The following is a 25,036-nucleotide window of genomic DNA, read 5'->3' as shown; positions in this document are numbered from 1 at the left end:
TTTATAATTGTTTACTGACCAAACAGACAAACAAATAAAATAGGATTTTTGTTTTCCTTAGAATGACATACTTAAAAGCCAAGATTATAAATCAATTTGAAGTCCTGATTTTGATTAATCCTATACATCAGTGTTTTCCAAACTTGACAATTTTAAGGCATGAGGACTTCAACTTCCAGAATTCCACAGCCAGCAACGCTGGCTGTGGAATTCTGGGAGTTGAAGTCCACATGCCTTAAAATTGTCAAGTTTGGGAAACACTGCTATACATGATAGATGGGGTCTATTTGCCTAACTAGTTTCTTTAAACAAATGTATGTCAGTATTGTTAATATATACAGGTAAAAGCTACCAACAAGTAAAGGACATAACTGAGAAACAGAATAAAAGTCTAATGATTTCCTGTGGCACCTCACAGTTCCTTAGAAATATTTGGAGAATTAATCATTACATTTTTTATTCTTTACAATAATTATTGCTTAAGGAAATGTATGCTCATACAAAAGTAAGGTTTCTTATCTTGAAATATTTTGTCTAGACACACACAAGCACCTTTGATTCTGCATCAGGTTTTACTGTACATGTATTAAAATATCAGTGTACATTTTCCTTAAAGACATTTATTGAATAAAAAACTGTTACACTCAGCTTAATAAAAATGACCGCATGCAAAGAAAGTGGTAAAAATGATAGAGGTCAATCAATTAACAATATATTTTGGAATATAGATCTATGATTCCTTAACTACATATTAGTATATTATTTAAAACCTGCAATCATTTTAATCAATACAGTCATGGAGAAATTAATTATACTTGATTTCACTTTATGACACATTTATTTGGCATTTGCTAGAACTTTTAACACATGATCATCTGACTCGTTAAAGGATTTTGGTGAACAGGTACTTAATTCTGGAATCGAATAAAATTTTCATGAACAATTATTTGTAAAATTGAGATTTTAATTTAGGAGTATCATACTAAGCAGGAGCCACTTAAGTTTAATGTATTTAAGTATGCATACTCCCAATTACAGATTCTGAGAGTTCAAAATAAGGATGCAGTTTTGCAAGAATACTAAACTGTTTAACTGACACCAGATAAATGGTCAATATTCTACTCTAAATTATTAAAAGGGAGATTTTTATTACTACCCACCTTGGGAAAAACATTTTAGAAATCAAAATCATTTTTTTATGAATTAACAACATAGGCTATTGCATTAAGCCTTTAGAGGTATAATCCTCTGCACTCAGTTAAAGACTGAAAAATGAGTGAAAATTAAATTTCTTCCAAAAACAAATGTGTTATCTTTTGTATGGTGATTATATTTACTTCCTACTTAATCACAACTTGATTCATAAACACTGATACTGGTCATAAATCATCTAAAACACATTTTTCCTTCTTAACTTGGTTTTAAGCAAAGAAATCTGAAGCTTATATACAAAAGCTTTTAAAAGTACAAAAATAATATCTATTTGTGATTGATCATGCTTTACAATTTTCAGTTGTATACACATGCAAGAGAGTAAAACAGCAGCACTCCTAGTCAGGGCATGTGACCAGCTCCTGATAGAAAAATTACCAACTTTTTAAAAAATGAGTTTACTATAATTCCTAAATTTTGCATGATAATACATGTCCCCTACTTTTACTTTGTACATTATGATATTTCTTTGTAAAAGTAGTCATATAGCTATTGTAAGAGTGTAAAATGTAGAGATTTTTTTAAGAGAACATGAAAGCTGTTGTATAATTCATATTGTTCTCTTAAAAGAATCTCTACATTTTACACTAAGACTTACAATAGCTATATGACTACTTTTATGAAGAAATATCATAATGTACAAAGTAAAAGTAGGAGGCATGTATTATCATGCAAAATTTAGAAATTATATTAAACTCATTTTTTAAAAAGTTGGTAAATCCCATCAACACTCAGAACATTAAGCCAATAGTCATCTCTGACTAATTAATACCAAAAGAGCAAAATAAAAATCAGAACAAAAATAATAAAGTTTACATTTTGCTGGTATTTCTAAAATATTTAAATCCAGGAGAACAAGACTGTAGTCTTCATTTTCTTCCCATTAGATCATGAAATGAGCTAAAAAAAAAGAAAATATTTCATCTTCTATATAAATTCATCTTTCCATGTACACTTTGCTCAGGCTGAAATTTTAACATCTTACTTTAGAGAAAGTTCCCAGAAAATCAACAGGATTTTCAAGTAAATATTAACATTTTTGCCATATTATTATATATCTATAGCATAAGATTAATAAGTGATTAAACAAACATTAAAACAAAATTACCAAGATGCAATTAAGCACAGAGATGAATAAAAGTTGGGCCTGGTTTCAGTAACTGAGTTTGACAGTTAAACGTTTACCACTCAGTTTTTAAGATTTCTAAAATTTAAATATATTTATTTACCAAGCCTATCTCAGTGAAGTAAGGCATATATTAGAATTGAAATCTAACATGATATCTCATTGATCAAGTATTTACCTCTTTCACTGTCTTTTTGATGAATTCTTTTCTGTCAGATAAGTCATAACTGGGATAGTTTTTATATACCTGTAATGATCAATTTAGAATAAGTGTAATCAGTAAAATGGAATAAACCTACTTATGATAGGAAAAGAGGAGGATTTTCTTTTAAGAACTATTTCCTTCAGTATTTTCTTTATTAAAATTATTCCATCAACTATTTGCACTAAGGAAATTACACAATAAAAATAAAAAGTATTCATGTCCCCAACTATTATATAATAATAATAAAGTTGGAAGGGACCTTGAAGGACTAGATGACTTTCAAGGTCCCTTCCAACTTTACTACTACTACTACTACTACTACTACTACTACTACTACTACTACTACTACTACTACAAAACTGAGGAAAACTAGTACTGACTTGCACTCCATTCCACAGTTAATCTTTTCCAGCTCTCATCTTCATATACGGAAAAGAGAAAACTAAACTAAATATTTATCCTGAAGGTTTACTCTTGTTTGGTTTGATAAAGACATTTAAGAATAGATTAATGTTCCCTATAACTTGGGAAGGCAGGGCTCATATGACCTAGATATTTATCTTTTAAATGCTGTGCTGCTGGACTCCTTCTGCTTCTGTCCTATAGCTGATCCTGAGACAGCACAAACCAAAGGAGTCCATCAAACAGAGGAAGACAAAAAGGAGCAGGTATGTGTGTGTTAACACATGACATTGTTGCCAGAAATTGGGCCAATTACTCCTCTGTCCAAGCTAACTGCTGCAGAGGCGGAATAAAGGAAGATTTCTGTGTATATTACTTGAGATCTCATTAAAAATAGATTTATTTATTTATATTAAAAAAAACTTCAACATATATTACAGAAGAGCTATGAAAGAGAAAATATACAAATCAATACTGAAAGTGTCAAATTAGGACTGGGAGGCTCACATTCAGAATTCTGTTCCATTATGATTCTCATTAGTGACCATGGGCCTATCAGTATATCTCACCACAGCACCCTACTTTTTTCTATACAATTCATGTGTTGTTGATGGCCAAGTAGGCAAAACACAAGTACATTTATTATGCATGCTGCATTCTCTTTTGTACTATATACTATATTTTCTTTTATGCAGGGTAGTCTGTAATATGTAATAAAGTTTGGTTGACTAATTATATTTCAGCACCTCATTGGGCTGATTTCAAGCATTAAAGGGAGGGCAAGGAAGGAGACTTTATATCCCTGCTGCAAAGGCAAAATCTGGATCTTTATTCTTAATCCTGAAGTCTAAATACATACAGTAAATAGTATACAAAATAAATGTCAAATGTATACCTCTTTACAAATTTGTTTCATAGTAACTTCCTCCAAATTTGCATCAGCAAGTAGTTTCTTCACAGTTTCTTTCAATTCTTCATTTGTGGGTGGCTTTTTCAATTTTTTAATTAAAGGCTCGTCATCTGAACTATTCTCAGATTCACTTTCTAAATGAAAAATATTTTGTTAAAATGCAGATAACTTTTTTCTTCCCACCAGTCAAATTTAATTTTGAATAAAATTGCAAATTAGTTCATATTAAGGAAAACTTTACGTACCGGGATTTTTCAACAAGAAACAATCAAACAGTAAAAGACATCTTTAGATTTCTTTTCTCCCGTTCTCAGACCCTCCAACTTTACTATTTCTCAACCAGTCATCTCTGGGTTCTTTTCACCCACTATAGATGGGAAAGGATATTCAAGATCATGTTTGATCTCTAACATGGTTGATTCCCCTGAAAAACAATTCCTCCTAACCTGATAGGAACAAATTCAAAATTGCTCTAGTTTCCATCCAACAGCTCTAAACCATGTGATTGAAGATGTTTAATAAAAACTGAGTTCAGTATTTCCAATTGGCCTACCAGGACATTTCCTTTTGGTCCCAACAGCCAAAGTGAACATTAAAAGCCGTGAAATAGTACAAAATATTTTGAGAAATTAAAGTGGCCTTGCTCCTCGAAAAATATACATAATTTGAAATTAGTTTTTTTATCCGCTTATAATAACTTAGATTTTATGAACGGTGGACTTACCTTTTTTGGAAGAATTTTGACTCTTCTTGGTTGTACTGCTATCTGCTTTCTTAACATTAGCATTTTTTGAACCCTTTTTGCTTTTTGAAGCTACTTTTTGTTTGGGTTTTTCTTTCTTTGCTGTTTTTTTAGGTCGCTGTGAGGTAGGTAGAAAGCATAGTAAAATTTATTTCAATATCAGTTTTAAATATACTGAACAAATTTAATGCTAAAGAAATAAAATAAAAATGTAATCCATTTAAACTCTCTCTATATGCTTTACCTGTCCAATATCTGTGGCTTGTTAAAACAGGTGTTTCTATTTTTTTTTAGTATGCAAAAAGGTACATTATAGAACAAGCAGAGTTGTACCTAGACATCTGATACATAGATAATTTTGTCCTTAAAATAACAATGTTATAACATTATAAACTGCCATTTATAACTGCCATTATTCAGCAATTCTTTTAAGAATCATTTATAACATTAATATATCTTAAATGCGGTAAATTTAGGTATTTTGGGACTATCTGTAACTAACTGATCCCATGCTGTTGCCATTTAACTTAATTTACAGATGAGAGTATAATTCTTCTTTAGCACATATTATTTGTACCAAGGTTTTTACCTCTTCTTCACTTTCTTTATCTTCCTCAGATGATTCATCTTTCCTTTTCTTTTCATCGTCCTCACTACTAGATTCATCAGTCAGGATTTCAGGACATTTGGTGTGTTTGGCTTTCCGTGCTGTTCCAGAGCTACTACGTTCTTTTTTACCACCTTTTTTGGATGTTTTCTTGGATTTTGGCAATGGCTATTAAATATTGAAAATGAAGTAATTTAAAAAAAAAACCAACCAAAGTAGTTTTATAATCTATACATACCATAGGAAATACTGCAACTTAACTAACTTTGATGATTGTTCCTATTTTAAATTTTTTTGAAGGGAAAATAGTTTTATAGGATTATAGGTTTACTTTAAGTGAATCAATGTTTTATGACTTTCTAAATTGTTTTTGTGTTAACTTTAGTTTTCAATACATTTTATTTTATGTTTTCATAGTTTTATTATCCTCAACTTATTTTTGCTTTTGTGTTAACCTCCTAATTCATTTTGTATGGAAAGTCATGCTATAAATCAGATAATAAATGTATTTTTTAAAAAAAGAACTGAGTAAGAATTTAGCCCCCATTCAGAGTAAATATTGAATGTTACATATCAGTGATTGTTTTGATACATTTTTTTGGAAGTGCTCTGTAAGTGGGCAGTAACTCCAAGAAAGTTGGTTCCACAGAAATTCAGCAGAAGATTCTAAAAAGCAAAGTTTAAGAGTTTTTATTCCCTGCTTGAAGAGGATTATTTCTTTACAATTTGCATTCAGTCATTGGTCTCATAGATTCTGGGGATCTGAGACACTGACTTTCTATTATCTATAGAGATTAGGAAAGATTGGAGAGGCAAGGAGAATACAGTTTTATAAAATTTAATGTTATTACAGAACAAAACTTAAAATACTTTATGAACTGTAGTTTTGTTCTAAATGGCTACTTCAATTTGCATCTATTTTCTGTTTTTTTTTTTAAAAAAATAAAGAAATAACCTAATAGTTTGAAAAATAAAGTCCCACTAAAATGTTTTATTTTCAAAGCATATTAGTGCAACTCTAAGATCGTCACATGCCCTCAATATTTATATGACTTTCCACTCACACAATACTATAGCTTATCAGTTTGTTGCATCTGCTTTCAGAAAATGTGACCCTACAAATATATCTAAAATAAGCAGTCATTGAAATGGTTGAAAATCATATACTTCTATTGCTAACAGAATCACGAAGACATAATCATCCCATTCAGATAAGCATTTGTAGATGCAGGGCAACTCTTGAAAATAACAATTTTTAGTAACCTTACTGAGGCTAAAAGGGCATAGATAAAAGTTACTATAGATAAATTTTAGCATCAATCTCAAATATCTCACCCGTATAATTGTGTCCTAAGCCATGGCACATGGGTATGCATGAAATAAGTAAAGCATTAGTGTAATTTTGTGCTAACAGAAAGGCTCAGGAGAAACAGCTATAAAAAACCAAGCACAACATCCTGTCTTTTTTGTTATAGGGAGCAATATTAATATGTTCAAATTATGTCTTAAGCCCCATTTTAGTTTAGATTAAAGCAATGATTTATGAATAGCTCTCACCTTGCCTGAAGGTTTTGGATGCATTAGGAAATTTAAGATTCTTGCTACCAGTTCACTGTTAACTCCTGATCTTTCCAAATCAAGAACTTCACATATGCTTTTTAGCATTGCATTTCTGTATCTGTAGAGTAACAGACTTTATTAAACATGTTTTAAAAGTATTTACTAAATATGTAATACAAATAGACAATGTATTAAATATAGGTAATATAAAAATGTGGGATATATATATATATATATATATATATATATATATATATATATATATATTTGTGTGTGTGTGTGTGCGCGCAAGCACATGTACACGCTTATGCACTATACATACACGCACACGCATAAATTACACATAAATACCAATACAACTTGAAAACTGTGGAAGACCCTACAGTTAATACAAATAACTAGAGAAAACATTAAAATTTGACAGTAGAGGACCTTTAATACTTCTTCCAAAATAAAAGTTGGTCTTTCAGCAAATCCTTAAATATGAATATGATTATATTGCTAAATTCCTAAGCTAAAATTTCCAAAGCTAGTACAAAGGCAACTAATATATTGACTTGGATTGTATTTTAAATGTACAGATGTAAAAACCTATTCTCAAAGCTACACTGCTGTAAACAGTATCAGCAACAATGTAATGTTTTAGTATAATTTAAGGTAATGATTAAATTTTGTTTATTTTTTAAATATAAGCTATGTTAGAGAATAATGTCAAATTATATTACATTATATTCACAGAAATGATTTGAAATATTTGTAAGGGACGTTACTAATTGAATTTTGTCCTGGGAATGCACATTTGGCTCCAAATATTTTGAACATTGATTATATTGCTTAAACATGTTAAAGTCTCACTTTTTCAGCATTTCTTCCTTTTTCTTGTATTGATCACTTCCTTTTTCAAATGGAAAGCCACTGAACTGTCCTACATTCTTTTTCAATGAAGCAACCTAAAAAAGAATACAGTTGGTCAGTATAAAATAATATTGCAATGTTCTTTATTTTATCTAATTGTCAAAATATCGAAGTACAAATGTATAGCCTCAAAATCAGACAGTAAAACTGTCATGTCAACTTTGACTAAGTTCTAAATATATAACAATGAAACTATAGATAGTCCTTGATATACAATCATAATGGATTCTGCCCATTAAGAGGAGCTAATTCTGGCTGCACAAGACCAAGCCTTAAGAAGAAATGCACACAAAGAGACAGAACTGAAAAAAGCAACAGACAGCAAATGCTGCCTCTGCAAAGAAGATGAAAAAATGGTGAGCCACCCAGTTAGTTGTTGCAAGATGCAGACTAAACTACAAATGACATGACAAAGTAGCAACAATGATGCATTGGAAGATCTCCAAGATCTCTTGCCTACAAACAAGAATTGTTAAGACCATAAAAGAAACAATGTAATAGAAAATAAAAAAAGTTAAAGTGCTCTTAAGAAGTTAAAGTGCTCTGGCAGACAAGCATCTACCACATAATCATTGTTGATAAGAAAGACAAAAATGTCTGGATAATGCACATGGCAGTGCCTGGTCACAGTAAAATAGGAGAGAAAGAACTGGAAAAACTAACAGAATACAAACATCTGCAAATAGAAATAACATGACTGTGGCAAAAGAAAGCAACTATAGTAACAGAATAGGCACCTTGGGGGCAGTACCAAAAATCTGGATCACTTGAACAGAGTAGCATCAGCATTGACAAAATCACCATCAGCCAATTGCAAAAGGCAGAACAGCTTATATCTTGTCACAATATCTTTAACCTTTAATATCATCAAACAACATCTGCCTATCCTTGGGAAGGGGTTGATAGGTGGACAAAAACATCTGGCTGTGTGACGAACAGTAATAATAAAAAACTGAATTGAACTTTGACCCAGCACTAGCAGATCCCATATTCATCAACATGACACTTTAACAGAAAAATATTTTTATAAATAGAAAAATATCTATTTGAAAGCCTAGAGATAAGGATTCAAGGAAACCTGTAGCCAATTTTACATTGCCAATAGGTATGAACACTTATTTTTCTTGAATAGCAATTTTTTTGCAATTACTATTTGTTTTGGAAATGAAAGGAAACTGGATCAAATACAGATGGTCCTCAACTTATCACAACGAAGCCCATAATTTCAGTCATAAGTTATTGCAGTCATAGGTTGAAGCACACATAATTGGAGCTAATTTTATGACCATTTTTACAATGGTTGTAAAGCTGGTAACTGCAGTCATTAAGCAAATCATGTGGTCATTAAGAGAATCCCAGATTGTTGGGGGCAATGTAAATATATATATACATTGCTTACTGGTGTACACCGCTTAGAGAGTGCTTGCACTTAAAGCAGTATATAAGTCTCATAAATAAATAAATAAATAAATAAAATCCAGCACATCCAGTGGGATTTTTTTTTGTGTGCCATTTTCTGCTGGAAAATATTGAAAATCACGGTCACACAACTGGACAATTCTGCAACCAGTCATGTATGTGAGCCAGCTGCAAAGCACCCAAAATGTGATCACATAAACATGGGGGTGTGGGTGCAGCAGTTGTAACTTTGAGAATGGGTCATAAGTAGCTTTTTTGAAGTCCATCATAACTTTAAATGGTTGTTGAGTGACCTATTGAAAGTCAAAGATTACTGGTAACCAAAAGATAAACAATGTAATTCTAAGAAGCATAAATAAAATATGTGCTTCACCAGAAAGAGGCTCACCTGGTATTTACCCGGACTAGGGCCTTTATGGTAATGCCTCCAATACTCTTGGAATTCCCTCCACTTAATCTGCCTTTACTATGGTGTCTGAGGGATTTACTTTTATAGCTTAGCATTTCCCCTGTAGAAGACTTGTTTTCAATCTGCTTTTAAGACTGATGCCATGTTTTTATGAGCCAATTTCTACTAGTTTTAACTATTTATGGTTTTGTTATTTTGTTTACATTGTTTATTATATTTTCAATTTTGGATGTGACTGGACTTTTACTGGGTTATATTGCAAATTGGTATAGGCTTCCACTGATGATAACATGCAGCATATAAATGTGCTCAGTCTAGGAAATGGTGTGATTTCATATAACCATCATATATCAACTTAAAACAGTATAAATGAAAAGCATGTTATGAGATTTCTTACTGTGCCTGGCCTGTTGTAAAGAAGTTTGTGCAAATTTCGAAGTTCATCAGTTTTCTTCTTGCTTAAAAAGTATTGTATTCTTTCAATTTCACAAAGTTTTTGACCCTTTCCTGAAAAGGCAAACATGTTATAATAATCAAAGTTACACTTTTTAGCCAATAGGTTATTTGCTTTAACCAAAGCCCATTACCATATAAAAGATAAAGCATAGTTAAAATTCAACAACCAAGGTTCCTAAGTTTACTAAAGACAATTGATGAAGTTATCTTGTACGCTGACAAGCAATAAAACCTTGTAATAATATTTGGGAACAGTCTCTTAAAAGTTTATCAGGATTTATCGCAATACTGCTTCAAAATAAACATTAAAAATGTCCCAAATATCTAAACATAGGATAGTTTAGAAAATTACAAATGTGATCTTCCATACTATATACACAAAGGTTTTTTCTTTAATTAATACTTGTTTGACTTCAAACAAAGAAAAGCATAATATGCAAAATAAATAGCTTGCCTGGTGTAATTGTAAAAGGTTCCTTCTGTAATGAAGACACCTGTATTGTCAATCTTTCTACTTTCTTCTTCTCTCGCTTTCCTTCAACAATGAGGCTCTTTTCTGAAAGACAATTGATGCAGAACTTTCATGCAGTCAGGAAAGTGGTTGAAATTACTGCACACAATAAACAAAAATAAAGTAATATGTGGGCTTAAGAGTGTATGTGTCACTTGAAAAAGCATTCTGACATAAAATACTGGCAACTTAAGAGTCAAATGTACTGAAGCTCAAATAATTTAGCAACTGATTCACAGAACAGAATGTCCTATAGTGCCATCCCAAGGGGAGGAGTTGAAACAGTTTATATTCAGAATGTGAGAAGTCTGTAGATATTTTCTCAGCTCTCCTGACCTGTGCAATATACAGGTCTTCTATGGAGGATAGTCTGCTCGCAATTGTTCTTTCTGCAGTCCTAACTATCCTTTGGAGTCTGTACCTGTCCTGTTTGGTTGCTGTATGAAACTAGAGTTATAGAAGTACAAATGACTCAAGAACTCCTCTGTGAAACTGTATCAGTTGCTCCTGGGGCAGTCTGAACCTCCTGAGCTGATGCAGGCATTCTTTGTTGTGCCTTTTTAATTAGGGTTCCAATGTTAGGGATCCATTTCAAATCCTGGGAGATTATACAACCCAAAAATTTGAAAGTCTCTTTCTGATATTGTGCTACTGAATATAGTAAGAGGTGGTAGAATAGGGCACCTCCTAAAATCCATTTTCATCTCTACAGTTTTAAGTGTATTCAACTCCAGATTGTTCTGGCTGCACCACACGGCCAGTTGTTCAACCTCCTTTTATATAGAGATAATAAAAGATAAAAGATAATCAAACAACGAATCAGTGAACACCTACAGGCAAACCAAGTCATTACTAAAAGCCAACATGGGTTTGTCAAAAACAGATCATGCCAGACAAACCTTATTGCATTCTTTGACCAAGTGACAAAATTAGTGGACCAGAGGAATGCTGTGGACATAATTTACTTGGACTTCAGTAAGGCATTTGACAAAGTAGATCACAACCTACTACTTGATAAGATAGAAAAATGCGGATTAGACAGCATCACCACCAGATGGATCCGTAGTTGGCTGACCGGCCGTACTCAGCGTGTGGTCCTCAATGGAACCACATCTACATGGAGGGAAATGTGTAGTGGGGTGCCCCAGGGCTGTGTTCTGGGCCCAGTGCTCTTCAACATCTTCATCAACGATCTGGACGAGGGGATAGATGGGGAACTCATCAGATTTGCAGATGACACCAAGCTGGCAGGAATAGCCAACACTCCAGAAGACAGGCTTAGGATACAGGAGGATCTGGACAGACTTGAACACTGGGCACTATCTAACAAAATGAAATTCAATGGTGAAAAAAGTAAGGTTCTACATTTAGGCAAGAAAAACCAAATGTATAGATATAGCATAGGGGGTACCTTGCTCAATAGTAATAACTGTGAGAGGGAGCTTGGAGTCCTAGTGGACAATCATTTAAATATGAGCCAGCAGTGTGCTGCAGCTGCCAAAAAGGCCAACACAGCGCTAGGCTGCATTAACAGAGGGATAGAATCAAGATCACGCGAAGTATTAATACCACTCTACAATGCCTTGGTAAGGCCACACTTGGAATACTGCATCCAGTTTTGGTCACCACGATGTAAAAAAGATGTTGAGACTCTAGAAAGAGTACAGAGAAGAGCAACAAAGATGATTAGGGGACTGGAGGTTAAAACATATAAGGAAAGGTTGATGGAATTGGTATGTCTAGTTTAATGAAGAGAAGGATGAGGGGGGACATAATAGCAGTGTTCCAATATCTTAGGGGCTTCCACAGAGAAGAGGGAGTCAAGTTATTTTCCAAAGTGCCTGAAGGCAGGACAAGAAGCAATGGATGGAAACTAATCAAGGAGAGAAGCAACGTAAAACTAAGGAGAAACTTCCTGACAGTTAGAACAATTAACCAGTGGAACAACCTGCCTCCAGAAGCGGTGAATGCTCTAACACTGGAAGTTTTAAAGAAGAAACTGGACAGCCATTTGTCCGAAATGGTATAGAGTTACCTACCTGAGCAGGGGGTTGGACTTGATGACCTCCAAGGTCCCTTCCAACTTTTTAAATTACTACTACTACTACTACTACTACTACTATTATTATGGATCATCGCACAGTCAGCCAGATGTTCAGACTGGATTTGGCATTTTGTCTACCTATCGAGTCCTTACCCAGGACCTGGGATAGGCAGATGTGGATGTTTGATGGTATTACAGGTATCGTCGCAGGATGGAAGCAGTTCCTAATAAGGCCGCCTTTTGCAATTGACTAATAGCGAATTTGTCAATGCCAATGGTGTTCAAGTGGTGCTCCAGTTGTTTTGGGATTGCACCCAAGGAGCCTATACTATTGGTACTACCCTTGCTTGCTTTTGCCACAGTCTTTCTATTTCTATTTGTAGGTCTTTGTATTTTGTTATCTTCTCCAGTTCTTTCTCGTCTATTCTGCTGTCTCCAGGCACTGCCACGTCCAGTATCCAGACTTTTTTGTCTTTCTTATCGACAATTGTTAAGTCTGGGGTGTTATGTTGCAGGTGCTTGTCTGTTTGAATTCTGAAGTCCCAGAGCAGTTTAATTTTATCATTTTCTATGACTTTCTCTATTTTATGATCCCACCAGTTTTTGCTTACAGGCAAATGATATTTTTTGCAGATCTTCCAATGCACCATTGTTGCTACTTTGTCATGCCGCTGCTTGTAGTCAGTCTGTGCAATCTTCTTGCAACAGCTTATCAGGTGGTCCACTGTTTCTTCAGCTTCTTTTCATAGGCGGCACTTACTGTCTGTTGCTGTCTTCTCAATTTTGACTTTGTATGCATTTGTCCTTAAGGCTTGGTCTTGTGCAGCCAGAATTAGTCCCTCGGTCTCTTTCTTCAATTTTCCTGCTCTTAGCCATTGCCAGGTCGTGTTATTATCTGCTTTCCCAGCTATTTTTTTCATGTATTGGCCATGTAGTGCTTTGTCTTCCCATGCCTCTATTCTGTTCTTCATTTGGTCTTTCTTGTAGGCCAGTTTGGTCTCTCCAGTAGTCAGTAAGCCTTCCTGATATACTAATTTCAGTGCATCTTCATCATTGTTCTTCAGATATTCTTCCAAAGCCATTTCTTCTTCTTCAACCATCTGATGTACTTGTAGCATTCCACGTCCACCTATTTGCCTTGGTAGATAAAGTCTGTCAATGTCACTGCATGAATGAAGGGCATGATTCATTGTCATTATTTTTCTGGTCTTTCTATCCATTGCTTTTAGTTCTGCTTGAGTCCAGTCCACTATTCCAGCTGTGTACCTAATGACCGGAATTGCCCAGGTGTTGATTGGCTTTATGGTATTTCCTCCATTGAGTTTGTACTTTAAGATCATCTTCACTCTCTTGATGTATTCACTTCTAATCTTTTTCTTGACTTCAGTGTGCTTGATGTTGTCAGCTTGAAGGATACCCAAGTATTTGTAATAATCTTCCTCATCCAGACTCTTAATGTTATTTTTGTGGGGCATCTTGATTCCTTCAGTTTTCACTACTTTTCCTTGTTTGATAGTAAGTGTGGCACATTTGTCCAAGCCAAACTCCATAACAATATCTTGGCTATATATACGGACAGTGTTGAGCAGCGATTCTATTTCAGATGATGTTTTTCCATACAGCTTCAGATCATCCATGTAAAGGAGATGTGATAGTCTGGTAGATCTTTTTGATGTTTGATAGCATGTCCTGAGTTATTCAGTATTGTTGACAGAGGAAACAGTGCAATAACAAATAGTAATGGTGACAATGAATCTCCTTGAAATATTCCTCTCTTGATATTAACCTCTCCCAATCTCTCACCATTGATCTGCAACTGTGTCTTCCATTGTGCCATCAATCTTTGCACAAATTTTCTGATGTTTCTACTGACTCCTGTTATTTCTAGGCACTTTATTATCCAGTCACGTGGCAGAGAGTCAAATGCCTTTTTGTAGTCAATCCATGCCACATTCAGGTTGGTCTTCCTTCTCTTGCAGTTTTCCAAGATCATTTTGTCTATTAGGAGTTGATCTTTTGTTCCTCTGCTATTGGGGCGGTTTCCTTTCTGCTCAGGTGGAAAGAGATTGTTTTCAACTAGATGCTATTGTACTGCATCAGCTACTACACCAGTTAGTAATTTGAAAGTTGTTGATAAGCAGGTAATTGGCCTGTAGTTGCCTGGTGTTGCCCCTTTTGCTGGATTTTTCATTATTAGGTAGGTTTTCCCAGTTGTTACCAAAACCCATGCAGTTCATCTCACCTGGTGCTGACCCATTATTATTATTATGGATCATCGCACAGTCAGCCAGATGTTCAGACTGGATTTGGCATTTTGTCTACCTATCGAGTCCTTACCCAGGACCTGGGATAGGCAGATGTGGATGTTTGATGGTATTACAGATATCGTCGCAGGATGGAAGCAGTTCCTAATAAGGCTGCCTTTTGCAATTGACTAATAGCGAATTTGTCAATGCCAATGGTGTTCAAGTGGTGCTCCAGTTGTTTTGGGATTGCACCCAAGGAGCCTATGACTATTGGTACTACCCTTGCTTGCTTTTGCCACAGTCTTTCTATTTCTATTTGTAGGTCTTTGTATTTTGTTATCTTCTCCAGTTCTTTCTCGTCTATTCTGCTGTCTCCAGGCACTGCCACGTCCACTATCCAGACTTTTTTGTCTTTCTTATCGACAATTGTTAAGTCTGGGGTGTTATGTTGCAGGTGCTTGTCTGTTTGAATTCTGAAGTCCCAGAGCAGTTTAATTTTATCCTTTTCTATGACTTTCTCTATTTTATGATCCCACCAGTTTTTGCTTACAGGCAAATGATATTTTTTGCAGATCTTCCAATGCACCATTGTTGCTACTTTGTCATGCCGCTGCTTGTAATCAGTTTGTGCAATCTTCTTGCAACAGCTTACCAAGTGGTCCACTGTTTCTTCAGCTTCTTTGCATAGGCGGCACTTACTGTCTGTTGCTGTCTTCTCAATTTTGACTTTGTATGCATTTGTCCTTAAGGCTTGGTCTTGTGCAGCCAGAATTAATCCCTCGGTCTCTTTCTTCAATTTTCCTGCTCTTAGCCATTGCCAGGTTTTATTATTATCTGCTTTCCCAGCTATTTTTTTAATGTATTGGCCATGTAGTGCTTTGTCTTCCCATGCCTCTATTCTGTTCTTCATTTGGTCTTTCTTGTAGGCCAGTTTGGTCTCTCCAGTAGTTAGTAAGCCTTCCTGATATACTAATTTCAGTGCATCTTCATCATTGTTCTTCAGATATTCTTCCAAAGCCATTTCTTCTTCTTCAACCATCTGATGCACTTGTAGCATTCCACGCCCACCTATTTGCCTTGGTAGATAAAGTCTGTCAATGTCACTGCGTGGATGAAGGGCATGATTCATTGTCATTATTTTTCTAGTCTTCTTATCCATTGCTTTTAGTTCTGCTTGAGTCCAGTCCACTATTCCAGCTGTGTCCTAATGACTGGAATTGCCCAGGTGTTGATTGCCTTTATGGTATTTCCTCCATTGAGTTTGGACTTTAAGATCTTCTTCACTCTCTTGATGTATTCACTTCTAATCTTTTTCTTGACTTCAGTGTGCCTGATGTTGTCAGCTTAAAGGATACCCAAGTATTTGTAGTAATCTTCCTCATCCAGACTCTTAATGTTATTTTCGTGGGGCATCTTGATTCCTTCAGTTTTCACTACTTTTCCTTGTTTGATAGTTAAGTATGGCATAATAATAATAATAATAATAATAATAATAATAATAATAATAATAATATTGTATCGTCTGCAAACTTCAGTACTTTAACAGAAGGATTTCTAGAGTTGCAGTCATTGGTATATAGAGAAGAGCAATAAAGAGAGCACACAGCCCTGAGGGGTTCCTGTGCTAATTGCCCAAGTACTAGATGTAATTTTCCCTAGCTTTACCTGTTGCTTCCTATTTGTCAAAAAGCTAATAATCCATTTACAAGTATGGACAACCACAGTGAGCTGAATCAGTTTAGAGCAAAATTTTTTTGGAATGATGGTATTGACTGCCAAGCTGAAGTCTACAAAAAATACCTCTGCACAGGTCCTAGGAGATTCAATATGTTGCAAGATGTAGTGTAATGCCATATTGACAGCATCATCTGTCATCCTATTTGCTCAGTAGGCAAACTGCAAGGGATCTAACAGTGGATCCATGATGACTTTCAGGTGGGCCAACACTAACCTGTCAAAGATCTTCATAACTACAGATGTCAGAACAATCGGCCTAAAGTCATTCAGCTCCCTGATGGAGGATTTCTTAGGAAATGGGATAATGGTAGAGAGTTTGACGCAAGAAAGGACATAACACATTTCCAATGATTTATTAAAGATCAGGGTGAAGATGGAGGTCAGTTATTCAGCACAAGCTTTCAAACAAGGAATTACTGTTTGGGCCTGGAGTTTTTCTGATCTTCTGTCTATGAAATAGACCTCACACATTTTTTTCTAAGATCACCAGAGGTAGGGGACCCAGAGGGATGGAGATAGGGGTAGGAAATGTGGCTACTGTTGGTTATATGAGGTGGGGAAGGTAGTGGTAGATGACAGTGATCTCCTTTCAAACATACAGTAGAACACATTCAGTTGATGATTCAGTGGAATTTTATGTGTTATCTCCTATCAAGCACTTTCAATACACTTTGAAATTTAAGGATTATGAAAATACAGCATAATTTATGATGTTATGTTAACCAAGTAACAGGTCCTCTGGTTATCTGTTTGCATTCTACACCATAGAATGAATCCAGTGAGTATGATGAATCTCATGTCAACCAGAGAACCATTCCATAAATAAATGAAAATCAACACATTTCCCTCCGTGACTCAATATTGGCATTATACACATAGAAAATAATTATTGTAGTTTAACATCAAATGCTGATTTCCATATGTTCTGATGCTTGAAAATGATAAAGCATAGGTTAAAAATACTGTCTCTTATTGCAAAGTTTGGAACTAAAAGTACAACTTAAAGAAGGAAACCTAAAAAAGTTAAACTGGGATGCTAATGAAAATATTGACAGGCTTTTAAAACTAATTTTATTATATTTGCATAACTAACAATATACAAAAAAATAATAATCCAGGCCCTGGAAGTGAATAAATTTGAGTTGGAACATTTCTATGGGGGTAAAACTCTCTACTTTGTCTTAATATTTGTGTATTTTTTTCTATACCTCAAGTATATTTACCGGTATACTTTTTTCACTGCTGCCTGAAAATTAGGAAGTGCATTGTTTGGTTTTGGGGGACAAAAGGATTTTGCAGATAGATGCAATCACAACATATGAATCTTTAATCCCAAATGGACTAGTAGGTATTTAATAAATAGTATACACAAATATGAAATACTATATATTCAAAAGCTTTTTTAGATAGTGGAAGACATAAAGCAAATAGCAACAAAACATTTTCTCAATACATTATATATAGTTATGCTTCATTTCTCTTAAGTATGATGAGTTAATATAATTAATAGAAATATTTTAAATTAAATCATTGGAAATGAAAATATTACCTCCCAACATGTTATCAAATATTGTTTGACATTCAATTAAGCGTTTACACAAATAGTTCAAATAAAAGAACTAAACTTATTAGAGACTTAATGCAAAGCTCAAACTTTTTGGTGCCATGACCTGCTAAATTAAATACCTGTGTGACAAGTCCTTCCCATAAATAGAACTGTCATAACAAAGTGACATGGTTCATGCTATGCCTGCATAAGCCCAGACAATGGGAGCCCTGTCAAAGTGTAGTCTGACAATTTTATTCAGGGAGAGTGGAGTTGTATATATTCATTTATTATTTACAGGTAGCTTAGAATCATTCATTTTCTGACTGTTTGATGTTACAACAAAACTAAAAAAAGTGACTTATGACCAGTTCTCACAACATCTCCATGGTTATGTGATAAAATTTAGGCACTTTGCAACTGGCATGCATTTCTGATGGTTGCATTGTCCTGGGGTCATGTGATCACCATCTATGACTTTCCCAAGCCAGATTTGTTGCGACCACATGATTTGCTTAACAACTGCAGTGATTCATTTAACAACTGAGTCAAAAAGGGTAGTAAAATAGGGCATGACTCATTTAACCACTGCCTTGCTTAGCAACGGAAAAATTGGGCTCAATTGTGACTGAAAGTCAAGGATTACCTGTAGTATGGTATAGCCAATATAGGCTGCTTCTTTTGTCTATTTCAGGAGGAATCTTTTTGGTGCTTAATCCCAGAAGCCCTTTTGGAGGAATCTAAGACAGCAGGACAACCTCTTCCACTAACTTAGCCATCAGTCCCACACAGGCAAGCAATCTTAAGGCAGCAATAAGAGCCAGGCCTTGTGCCTGACCTGAGATCAGTGACTTGGTAAATCTTGCATAGGTGCATTGGCACCGATAGTATAGAACTTTCATCAGCGCATTTCTTCAAAGACAGTCTGTCTTCACTCCTGGGCAGTATAAGCACTGGGCATGCCAGTACCTGTTGAAGTAGGATAGTAACTTAGCAACAGGAAAGGCCTATGGGAAACAGCTTTTTTTTCTTGGTCCTATGGCAGATCTACAAGCACCAACAGTGAAACAAGACTGCTTGTACCAGGAGTATATCTTTGTTCCTCTTATGTAAGCAGAAATGATATTCTGATATCTTTCATATTGGGAAGTGCAGACCTCTAGTGAGTTCATGAGACTTACTGTTACTGTTTCTTTCCTCTATTCCCTGTCTGAAAGTAGCAATTCTCTTTGAGCAAGATTGGCTTGTAAATAAATACAAGTAGTTCTTGACTTACAACAGTTCATTTAGTGACCGTTCAAAGTTACAATGGCACTGAAAAAAGTGACTTATGACCATTTTTCACACTTATGACCATTGTAGCATCCCTATGGTCACGTGATTTACATTTGGATGCTTGACAACTGGTTCATATTTATGATATGATTGCAGTGCCCCGGGCTCATATGATCATCTTTTGCAACTTTCTGACAAGCAAAGTCAATGGGAAAGCCAGATTCACTTAACAACCGTGTTAACTAATTTAACAACTGCAGTGATTCACTTACAAATTTGGCAAGTAAAGTCGTAAAATGGGGCAAAACTCACTTAACAAATTTCTCACTTAGCAACATAAATTCTGGGCTCAATTGTGGTCGTAAGTTGAGGACTACCTGTAGCTTTATCAATGCCAAACCATGTTTCCACTCAGCCAGGACAAAGTCAGAGTTCCCTTGAAGAATGAGCATAATTCCACACCTTTTAATGTGACTACTGAGGGTCACATCTTACAATTCGAAGTTCCCCATCTTAATGTACAATGAACAGAAAGTAAATATAAAAGATTTCTTCACTGTTCTCTACAATCTACAATAAACTGCATTCTGGGGAGTTTCTACCTGAAAGTGACAAGGAGTCAGAAAAGGACAGAATCTGAAAATAGTTTGCTGTCTATACAGCAGTTTGTATTTCAGTTTACCTTTTTCCTCTTCCTCTTCTTCCTCCTCTTCATCATCCTCACTATCTTCAGCTTTGTTTTCAGTTCGTGGTTCTCTTTTTTCTGTTTGTTCAGTAGAAAGTAAATCACCTTTTTCAGACATATCTGCTTTTTTTCTGCACAGAAGATATAGGGGAAAATATCAGCTTAGTATGAAGCACTTTATTACTACTACTAGCACTGAGATTTTTAACACACAGCAGCAGTATTGCACTTTCTAGCACAAAGGTTCATACAATGTGCATAGTCACAATTAGTTTATTTTTGGCTTAGAATAATATGTGACTACTCATTACCATTTAATGTTATATACTTATCAGGTCACTTATATTTGTTCCACAAACAATGATTAAAATGTCCTGCTTTACCATTATATAAGCTGTTGCTGTCTTTCAAATTTTCTTACAGCAAAAGAAGCAGTTCTTAAGAGTAGATAGGGATTTGTTATATAACCTATTAAATACAGCCCCAAATCTCATGTGAATATTTTGCTGTAAATTCAACATTATTAGCTATATGATTTATCTACAAGATAAACATGCAGATAAAGACAAACTACTGGTAAATAAAACAAATGTATAATCTATTGAATAGTTTTATGACATCAAAGGTAAAATGCAACATGTATTTCCAGGATGAAATGGATAAAAGAAAATATAATACATTATTATTATATATTAAATTTATTTGTTCACCATCTCACAGGTATGCTAAAAACAATCAATTTTTATCTTTACTATTGGCATCTTATATTACTTTATTGTTTGTCGTTTATATGCACACTGAGAGCTTATGCACTGGAGACAAATTCCTTGTGTGTCCAATCATCTGGCCAATAAAGAATATTGAGTTGAATTGAAATACATTGATCTCTACATGATACCCTGATTTATTCAATATAATTCTTAGCTGAACTGCTTTGTCTATAAACTTAGCAATTCTGCTAACAATGTATACGCATGATTCAGGTCTCAATGGGCAGTCCTTCCATGTATGGACTTTAAACATCTAAGCCTAAAAGGGGCATGCAGTTGACAAACAAACAAGATATGATATCTTGATATCTGCAATGGCTAGGGCACTGCATGCATACATTCTCACATATGGGAAGATGGAAGCACTCAAATTTGCCTGGAATCCAAAAACTTAAATCTTGCTCTAGAGTAAGCTGTTCTGCAAATTATGTAAAATATATTCGGTATTAAATACACTAAAGAATAGAAAGATGCATTCAAAATAATGCTTTATAGAATACAACTTCAAATTATTATATCCTGATTCTAGAGATTTCCAGTTACTTAAGTAGGATTGGATAATATGACTCCCACATATGAAAGGAAATTAATCAAGATTGTCTCAGAAAACTATTACTAAAACTATTATTTACTTCCAGAAAATTAAGTTTGGAAATTTTTGCTTTCTAAAGCAAGTCAAAACTGTTTTGTAGTGCAGCTTTGCACATAATTCTGAACCAGATAGACCTTTGTCTCATCTATAAAAAATGGCAATGAATCACTCAATATATTATTCAACACATATTTTAAATTGGTATTTGAGGTATATCTGCTTGGTAAGTTTTATATAAGGGCAGACAGAATTCCAAATAAACACTTATACTAAAGTGTACTATACTAAATTTAGTCAACCCTTGGCTAATATGTGTAGAATCAGTATCAAAAAAATTCAGATCTATAGATAGCAACCAAGATAGATTTAAAATCCTTGTTCATTTTGACCAAGTCACTATTATACATAAGAACATAATAAAGATCAAATTAGACCATAATCAACTGAATATATATGGGCACCAAGCAAGAAAACTAGAGTAGAATCCTCCAAGTGCATTTACCAAAAACTGATAGTCAAGTTGGATACTACTTTACAATTATGAGAACCTTATGTTGTATTTCTCTTTTTAAAATTGTCTAAGTTAGTGAAGCTTTGCATTAAATAATGTAGCTTATTTACAATATTCAGAACTTTTGAGAAGTGAAATATAAGTTATATAGCTTTGGAAACCAAGCTACTTAAATAAGGACATGGGAGTGTTCCTTGTAATGCTAAATAATAAACTTCAATATGTCATTCTGTGTCTGATTTTCACATTTATATGTTTTTTTCACTGAACTGGCAATTCTTGCTAAATTTGCAGATATAAATAGACTATTTTAAGGGGCAATTAAATGCAATTATGGAGCAAGCATGCAACAGATGAATTTGTACAACATGCTTACCAACTGAATTACTTAACGGAAATAACCAATCATCTGGTCTTGTGTAATACTCCATACCATACCATAAAGTAACCATACCCAGTACATTTTTCACAGAATGTCAGACTAAAATACAACTGGTTGTTTTTTTGATGCAGTATTGATACTTGCAGATTGTCAGCTCATAGAAACAAAATATATTTTTCAAATAACACCAAAAAGGAGTTTAACTGTTTCTGAGTTGCATTGTACTTTTCAGCTTCAATGCGTTAACTTTTAGCAGCTAGCTATTTGGAAACAAATTCACTGATAGTTGGGAGATGGATAATATCTGGAGGGAGTAGCATCACGGTGAGATACGCTGCAAATAAATTTAATAACAACAACAACAACAATAACCAGGGGGCTACTAGTGGGAAATCAAAACACATCCATCTTCCCCTCAGACCTGCAAACACCAATAACTTGTGAAAGTCAGTTTTTTTTCTCTTTTTCTCACCCCAACCTACCTCATGGGGTTGCTGTTGTGGGGAAAATAGGAGATAGAGTATTAAGTCTACTGCCTGAGTTTTAAAGCAGAAGGAGATTGCAGGTAAGGAATTACACGGACGTGAAGAAGAGGAAGAGCATCGAAGCCAAGGAATTACACGAAGGAGGAAGAGAAGGAGGAGAATAATAATAATAATAACACAATATTGCGGCCGAGGAATTACATGGATCTTTCCACAGCGTCCCCAAGAGGCGAACGGATCAGGAAGGTGCCTTCCTCTACCGAGATCTATTCCATTTTAGTACCACTGCTTGCTTAAAGACCATAGGCTCCTGTAGCCTCGGAGCTCAGAGCACAGAGCCCCGGGCAGCTGGCGAGCACTCTGGCAAGAAACAGGATTCCGGCGGGAAACAGTTCGAGCCGCGGAAAACGTCAGGCCTCGCGCCGGCCGGAATTGAAGTCCACTCTGAAGGGAGTAGGGAAGACAGGCGCTGAGGGACTCTCCCCTTTCCTGACGGTTCTATGGGGCCCCGCGGTCGGGTTCCGGCCGGGCTTCGGACACTCCGGTCGGGCCTGTCACAAGAATCTTCTTTTTGGCCGTTATCCCGACAACACCGAAACACCCACCTCGTCGCCGACGGACACCTCTAAGAAAATGGGCCCAGCAAGGGACGGAGACGGCCCCGGACAGCGACAAAACGAAACGCTTCGGGAGGCACGACGGAAGAGGGTTTTGTGTGTGTGTGTGTGGGGGGGGGTGATATTGGCGTTACTCGCTTCCTCGCAGAAAATCAACAACGTTTCAAAATGGCGGGTTGTCAAAGGGGAAGAAGGAAGCGGGAAAGTGCCGGCCAATAGATGCTCAAGAGGTAGTCCGAATGAGGCGGGGTTAGAAAATGATGGGCAGGAGCGTTGAGAACAAGTCAAAGACATTAATTTCGAGGAATGCATGCAGAGCATGCGCAGAATCGGAACGCTGCCTGACAGAGAAGGCGGAGCTATGCGAGAACACCTGCAATTGCCCGCGTGTTTTGTTTTTTATTTCTCAGTTGCAAGATGGAAGTTGCATTCCCTTCCAAATCCAGAGAACGAAGGAGGGCTGAGCTCCTTTCTGAGAGCTCAGCTTCCCCCCCCCTTTAAACTCAGTGGGGGAGGTATGTCATTTTTTTACTGACTTGTAAGAGAGAGAGAGAGAGAGAGAGAGATTATTTAATTTTTGTGCATAGAGTAATCTTGCTGCAGATACCACACTTAAGTAATGGTTTCTCATAATACTTGTTCAATGTTCATAAAACCCAACAGAAACAATTCTGGTTTTATTGTAGTATTAATTTGCTATATTAATTAGGATTTGTACCTCTTTGCTTTTTCACAGGTCCTCCTCTTTTTATTTTTACCCTTTCAACATTGGTTTGGTATTCCTTTATATAATTTTCCCAGCTTGATTGGTGTCCGATGATATATCATTTTATTAAAAAATATTTTAAATTGTGACATTGTGCAAATTTAACACTAGTTTCACATATTTTCCCCATATATCTATATTTATAAGCAAAATTTGAAGTCATTTATCATGCGGTCCATTTTACCGTGGACTTTTTAAACACTTTATCCTCTATTTCAAGATCTTGACTCTCTTCTATGTGATCCCTCTTGTGTTTGAAGAGAGCTATCCTTTCCCCACTCTTTAACTGAGGCTGAACATGTTCAGTTCCCTCAATCTTTCATTGGGCTATTAGGTTTCCAGACCCTTCGGAACAGTTTCACAGTATATCATTCCATGAATTGTGCTTAGTTATACAGATCTTCCATACTTACTGGAAATAATTGGGACTAGGAACTTTGTTGTTAAGTATGAAGTCGTAAGTTGAAAACCCATGTGATTGTTGCTCTGCTACAGCAGTTCAGCCAATCCTAGTTGCTGTCATTAAGCAAGGACCATGCAAGTTGCTTAGCAAGGATCTTGCCTGCTGATGACTTCCAACCTATCAACTTTCCCCACTGACTTTGCTTGTGGGAAGCTGGCAGGGAAAATCACAAATTGCAATCACAGGACAGTGGGGTGCTATAACGTCATAATCATGATCTGTGTGATGAGCATCTGGTTTGTGATTTTGTGACAAAGGCATGCTGTGCCATCCTTAAATGTAAGGTCCGTTCAAAATTGCCACTCATTCAGTGTTATTGTAAGTTTAATTGGTCACCAAATTAGTGATCGTTAAATGAGGACCACCTATAATGACGGAAAGAGGCATTGGATTAATTTTTGATATTGGTTTAGTGTTTATGAATAGTCTAAATGGAATCTTTC

At 35.4% G+C, this 25,036-nt stretch overlaps 1 protein-coding gene across 4 annotated transcripts; it reads right to left on the bottom strand.

The window, feature by feature from the left end:
* Positions 1-1,837: 1,837 nt before the first annotated feature.
* On the bottom strand, positions 1,838-23,567 carry DEK (DEK proto-oncogene). Of its 4 annotated transcripts, none has more exons than XM_039322639.1 (11): positions 23,353-23,567; positions 20,005-20,138; positions 10,418-10,519; positions 9,905-10,014; positions 7,620-7,714; positions 6,762-6,882; positions 5,187-5,372; positions 4,580-4,715; positions 3,841-3,989; positions 2,517-2,585; positions 1,838-2,112 (listed from the first exon to the last, which is right to left on the bottom strand). In XM_039322639.1, exons 2-11 carry the CDS (start codon positions 20,123-20,125, stop codon positions 2,101-2,103), a joined length of 1,101 nt encoding a protein of 366 aa, XP_039178573.1. In that variant the 5' UTR covers positions 20,126-20,138; positions 23,353-23,567; the 3' UTR covers positions 1,838-2,100. The 4 variants fall into 4 exon arrangements, with proteins under 4 accessions (XP_039178573.1, XP_039178574.1, XP_039178571.1 ...); XM_039322640.1 differs by lacking the exon at positions 23,353-23,567 and adding an exon at positions 22,949-23,346; XM_039322637.1 differs by lacking the exon at positions 23,353-23,567 and adding an exon at positions 22,745-22,937.
* Positions 23,568-25,036: the final 1,469 nt, after the last annotated feature.

The sequence above is a fragment of the Crotalus tigris genome, unplaced genomic scaffold (assembly GCF_016545835.1).
Source record: "Crotalus tigris isolate CLP2741 ecotype Arizona unplaced genomic scaffold, ASM1654583v1 scf7180000024119.3904262, whole genome shotgun sequence".
In the NCBI taxonomy this organism is placed as follows: domain Eukaryota; kingdom Metazoa; phylum Chordata; class Lepidosauria; order Squamata; family Viperidae; genus Crotalus; species Crotalus tigris.
This window is presented reverse-complemented; position numbering and strand designations above follow the sequence as displayed.